This window comes from Lipotes vexillifer, unplaced genomic scaffold (genome assembly GCF_000442215.2).
Source record: "Lipotes vexillifer unplaced genomic scaffold, Lipotes_vexillifer_v1.1 scaffold604, whole genome shotgun sequence".
In the NCBI taxonomy this organism is placed as follows: Eukaryota; Metazoa; Chordata; class Mammalia; order Artiodactyla; family Lipotidae; genus Lipotes; species Lipotes vexillifer.
The window spans coordinates 725343-730730 of record NW_006798979.1 but is presented as its reverse complement, the minus strand read 5'-3'; the positions used below and the strand labels follow the sequence as shown (position 1 = coordinate 730730).

Genomic DNA, 5388 nt, shown 5'->3' with positions numbered 1-5388 from the left:
GGGAAAGAGAAGTAACATGTAATAAAGTCTTGACCGCGTCCCAAGCACTCCATGGAAGTTTTTCACTCACACGAACTCCTCTGTAGGACAGGTTACTGCCTCCACTTTACAGATGTGCAAACTGAGATGTGGAGACGTTAAAAGACCCATTCCAGATGACAAATACAACGATGTATGATTTGTAAACAATTTGTGATTTCTGATTTGGATGCAGGTCTGCCTCTGCCTCAAAAACCTGTGTTCTTTGACTTCCTCACAGTGTCTACAGGAGACACCAAATGCCGAGGTTCGGATGGAACTCACAGCCTACCGCAGTGCCCTGCTCTCGAAGCTCTGCTTGATTGAATGATGCTGGAAAGCGAAACAAACCAACCAACAACAGAAGCCAAAGTCTTCTTACTGAGTGTGGAAAGCCAGCCTTTTGTGAAATGGGCACCAATGGAGAAAACCTTGGTTTACCCACAGAATCTGGAAGGCTCTTGGGTTAAAGCTACGTCTCTTCTGAAGAATGATGACTTAGCAGCTTCATGAAAAAGGATTAGCCTCAGTGTATAATTATTCATTTCATGTGCATCTCAGTTTCTTCACCTATTAGATGGGGTAACAGATCTTATCACTCTGACTTGTCGTGATTAAATGAGAGCAGGAAACATGTGTGTTATACGTGCATAGAGGATCACTGCTCCATCTCACTTATACTTAATGAACATTTACTACATGCATGAAGTTGAGAGGAACTGAGGGAAATCAAAGATGAATGAGACAGCAGGGACCATAAACTTTCCAGAATGCAATCCCTACTGGCATGATTCAGCAAACTCCTGTGGATATGTCACAGCTAAGAAACAAGGATACCTCCCCTGAAGTGGATTAAGTGCATGTGTCCTTGGGAAGAGAGCAGGTGCTCGGGCGTGATGCGTTAGCAGTGAGGAGACGTCAGGAACACTAGCCAGCTACAAGGGCATCCAGACGGGGGACAGCAAGCTTCTCAGTTTTGGCAGCTGCACGTATGACTCACCCAGGGACCTTCAGAGCAAACCCACAAACACAAAATGGATGCCTGAGGCCCTAGCCCAGCGATTCGAACTCATCTGGCCTGGACTGGACCCTGAGCATCAGTGTTTTCAAAAGCTACCCACATAATTCTCCTGTGCAGCCAGGTTTGGGAACCACAGGTGCAGGGGGGAAGTGAGAACGGGGAAGCTTTTTCTTCTGGAAGTCCCCACCAACCACAAAGCACTGTGGCTGGGAGTTGGGCCTTGGACCTGCGGGGTCACCCAGGCCTGGGTTTAGATCCTGGCTCAGCCATCTGCTGTGTGACTTTTGCCAAGTGAGTTGACTTCTCTAAATTTCAGTTTCTTCCATCTGTTAAAAGGGGATGATAAAAATGGGGCTGACCTCAACAGGCAGTTGGGAAGATGACATGTATTAACAGATGCAAAGGGGTTAAGCCTGGTGTTCTAGCCCTCGGAACCAAACAGCACCTACACTTGCAACGGTTCAGAAGGGTTGGCTGCCCCACAGGGCTGAGGCTCACCTGAGGGCGTTCAGCAGCCCCTCCACACTGTCTGGGGCCTGTTCCTTCAACACCTTTATACAGCCTTTCATCTAGAAGAAAGCACGAGAGTTTGTTAATACCCCAGCAATTCCATCATAGTAGCTGTCCATAACAACATCTGTTCATAATAATATCACATTATTTCTTCCCACAGAGATCAAACTCAGAAATGTCCAGCACACCTTCCTACCCCCTCAGGCCAGTGAGTTGTTTCTCTGGGCTTCTAGAAGGTTCTGTGCCAGTTTTCATATTATACTGCAATCGAACATTTTATGTGTCTGACTTCTGGGGACAACGACCTGAGACTTTGATTTTCTTGTCTTGGACTCTCCAGAGCCAAGGGGAGAGCTCCTCCTCTAGCCTGTGCTCAGTTGAGACTGACTGAATGAATTGCAAACCTGATCGTTTTATGTCATCTCTCTGCCCAGAACGCTTTTCCTCCTTCAGCTGTTTGACTGGTAAACTCAACAACTTAACAAATTTTTTCTTTTTTTCTTTTTTTTTTTTTTTGCAAAGGAAGAATCTTTCTGGAAAGAACACCATCAAACACCATCACTCATTTTAAGCTCAGATGTTCATGCACTGATCGGGGTATATACTGTACTAAGGGCCTCTTTTATAAAGGTCACTTATAAAAATGTTCTTGCATGTTGAAAGTTTTTTCCTAAAGGCCTGATAAACCCTGCTGCATGGATGGGGGCAGCCAGAAGCCCAGGGCTGAGAATCATTTGGGGGCACGTTTAGGCTCATCCATAAAGAATGTCGTGGTCAGTCAGAGATGCCTGTCATAGGTGCAGGATAGACTCAAGCTCAGAATGAAGAGATTTGGTCCCTCTCCCGAAAGGGCTCATAGTCTAGTGGGAGAAGAGAGACAAATAGCTCATTATCACCCTGTGATATGTGTTCTCGTAAAAAGTGCCCAAGGAGGAACGGGGCCGTAGATGAGAGAAGCAGCAGAAGAGCAGTGGATACTCTTTGGGAATTTCGAGTTCTATTTCAGGCTGATGAAAGCCTTGAGTGTGAATAACACGATGCAGTCAGAGGTGCAGTCAGGGCCAGATTCAATGTGGGTTCAACAGCATGTTCGGGAGTTGGGGGCCTTTACCTGTGGAAAACACCCGTGATGGGTGTTAAACAATCTAGTAATGGGATTCATACTGAAAGCGATCGGAGGAAGCATGACTGGAGGCGGGAGGGCCAGTGGGAGCCCCTGAGGGTGAGGGTGGGAGAGCAGCAGTGGGCAAGGAGGGTCAGGGGCAAGACGGGAGGATGCATCTGAGGTCCAGGTCACAGGACGCCGTGATGGAGGAGTGAAGGTGAAGAGGGAAGAAGACAGTTCCTAGGTTCTGAGGGACAATCCCAGGTTTCTGGCTTTGACACTGAGCTGGAGGAAGGTGAAATACCTGAGACAGGAGCCCAGGAGGAGGGGAAGCAGGTCTGTGGGGGAAAAGGATAACCTTTGAGTTGAGGCCGGCCATGCCTCAGGTGTCCAAAGGAGGGGGTGTCTGGAATTCTGGGTGAGGTTTGGGCTGGGGACCATGGCTTAGGAGTGATTCTGTATTGGATCGTTCCATACAATTTTAAGGAAATCAGTTGAAAATGTCATGCCACTCCAGCCTGCTTTCCTGGCACCCACAAAGAGCATCAGTTCTCTAAATGATGCATATCCCTCTGGGCCTCGATGACTTTGCTCTGATGATTCCCTCCGCCTGGAGTACTCTTCCTTCTCTCTGTCCACTTGGTAAAATCCTCAATATCCACCCGAAACGTCACCCTCTGTCTCCGACTCTAGGCAGAATGAGTTTCTCCCTCACCTGGGTTTCTAGAGCTCAGTACCTCCATTTTGGACTACAGAACACATTCTTTGTAAGCGCCAGGTAACAGGATCTACTTCAATATTTGCTTTTTCACAGTTGATGCAGATACCCTAAGGATTTATAAAACAGTGCAAGTAGCTGCTGGCTTAGAAGCAGACTGGCATCCGGAAAGAAACCCTTATGTCATCGAAGAAAAATGGCCCATCGTGTACATGCTGTGCTCCGTAAACCTGAAACTTTTCTAGAGACACATACAAACTTCTACGAACAAACCTTCTTAGTGAGACATACGTGAACCAATGGACTTCATCAAGACTGGGTAGGGATAGATCTAAAATTATATAACGTTTATAGCCTCAGCAGAAAGACTCTAAATAGCAAGCAAGGACAAGCTTTTTAAAGGTTAGGGCTACAAGACATAATGGTACCCAGTGTATTCTTAATTACTGACTCTGACAAGTTAACAAAAGACTGTGGTAAATGAGAATGTCCTATGAGTACTAGGTAATAAATTCAATCCATATTCAAATGATATTCATGGGTTATTAACAGAGCTATTTGTACTTAATCTATAGCATAAAAATGTTAAAGCCTCATAAAGAATACAGTAAAAATATTTATTGGTAGGAAAAAACTTCCATAATATACTGTTATGCAAGTTAAATGCTTTAAAATAGAAATTATGGCAGGGCGCTAATCTGTTAAGTATATACACACATACACACAAACATCTGTACAAAATGAAGGGACATATATATGTGACATACATATTGACGGCGGTCATCCGTCCATGGTGAGGTTACCACTGATAAATTTAATTTGCTGTGTTTTGGGTTTGTTTGGTTTTTTTGGCTGCCCCATGCCGCATGCGGGGTCTTAGTTCCCTGACCAGGGATCGAACCCACTCCCCCTGCAGTAGAAGCATGGAGTCTTAACCACTGGGGCACCAGGGAAGTCCCAATTTTCTGTATTTTGATTTCCTGTATTTTCCCAAAACTGTTATATAAGTATTTATTTTCTTGATAAATAGAAATAATTACATTAAAAATAATGAAGAGTCTATGAAGAACCATGGCTAGCTATGCTGGGGAGCCAAAACCTCAAAATGAGTAATCCAAGTTGCATTATTAATCGATAAATTTTCTTACAATCTTTAGATTCATGGCCCCTCTGGGCACACGGACCTTCTGTCTGCACAGAACCAGAGCGTCAGAGATGCTGTTCTGTATGGATGAACAAGCATAGAGTGCGCACGCCCCGACTTAGCTGCGTCAGAATAAGTTGGTACCAAGAGGTCCTATTCCGTACTTAAAAGGCTTTAAATTAATACAGGGATACACTACTGGGTGCCATTGCAGGCAAACACTGGGCTGAGAGGAGCCTGTTTTATCCCACAATCAACAGGAAATCACCTGCACACCACCATCATTTGTTTTCCAATCATATCCATTCATTCAGCAAAAGCTATATGGAGTATCTATTGAGCGCCGTGCTGTATGTACCAAGGACACTGCCAGGCAATGAAGCAGACATTAGGAACACAGATCTTGGTCTCTGCCCTTGTCAACAAACTCACAGTCCATGAGGGAGTCAGAAAATCCAAAATGGTAGGCGCTCTGGGCCTGGAGAAGAAGCAAGGCTCTGCTCCATGCGGGGCACAGGAGATGTGCTCCGGATGAGGTGACATGTGAGGAGTGTCTTAAAAGAATCCCCCCATCAGAGAAGAGGGAGGGCACTCTGGGCAGAGAAAAGGGCTCAAGCATATTCCAAGGACAAGAAAAGGCATGGGAATCAGGTAGAGCCATCTGCAGGGATGGTGGGAGAGGAAGTTGGGACGCTGTTTGGGATTTGACCGCGGTATCTTGTAATCTAGGATGAGACACATATAACATATAAAAATATATATTTATATGGCACACTGGGTAAGCTGAAGGGGCAGCTTGCAGCTAAGGGACTGTTTGCCTCTCAGCTCCTTTACAGGCTGAGGGAATCAGCACCTCCACATTCCTGCCG

The 5388-nt window shown here is 45.6% G+C and overlaps 1 protein-coding gene across 1 annotated transcript in view; it reads right to left on the bottom strand.

The window, feature by feature from the left end:
• Window positions 1–5388, bottom strand: part of CYRIA (CYFIP related Rac1 interactor A) — a 58676-nt gene that overhangs the window by 1040 nt on the left and 52248 nt on the right. Inside the window, exon 10 of the mRNA XM_007471207.1 lies at window positions 1538–1608. Coding sequence (XP_007471269.1) covers window positions 1538–1608 — 71 coding nt within the window. The remainder of the gene's footprint in view (window positions 1–1537; window positions 1609–5388) is intronic.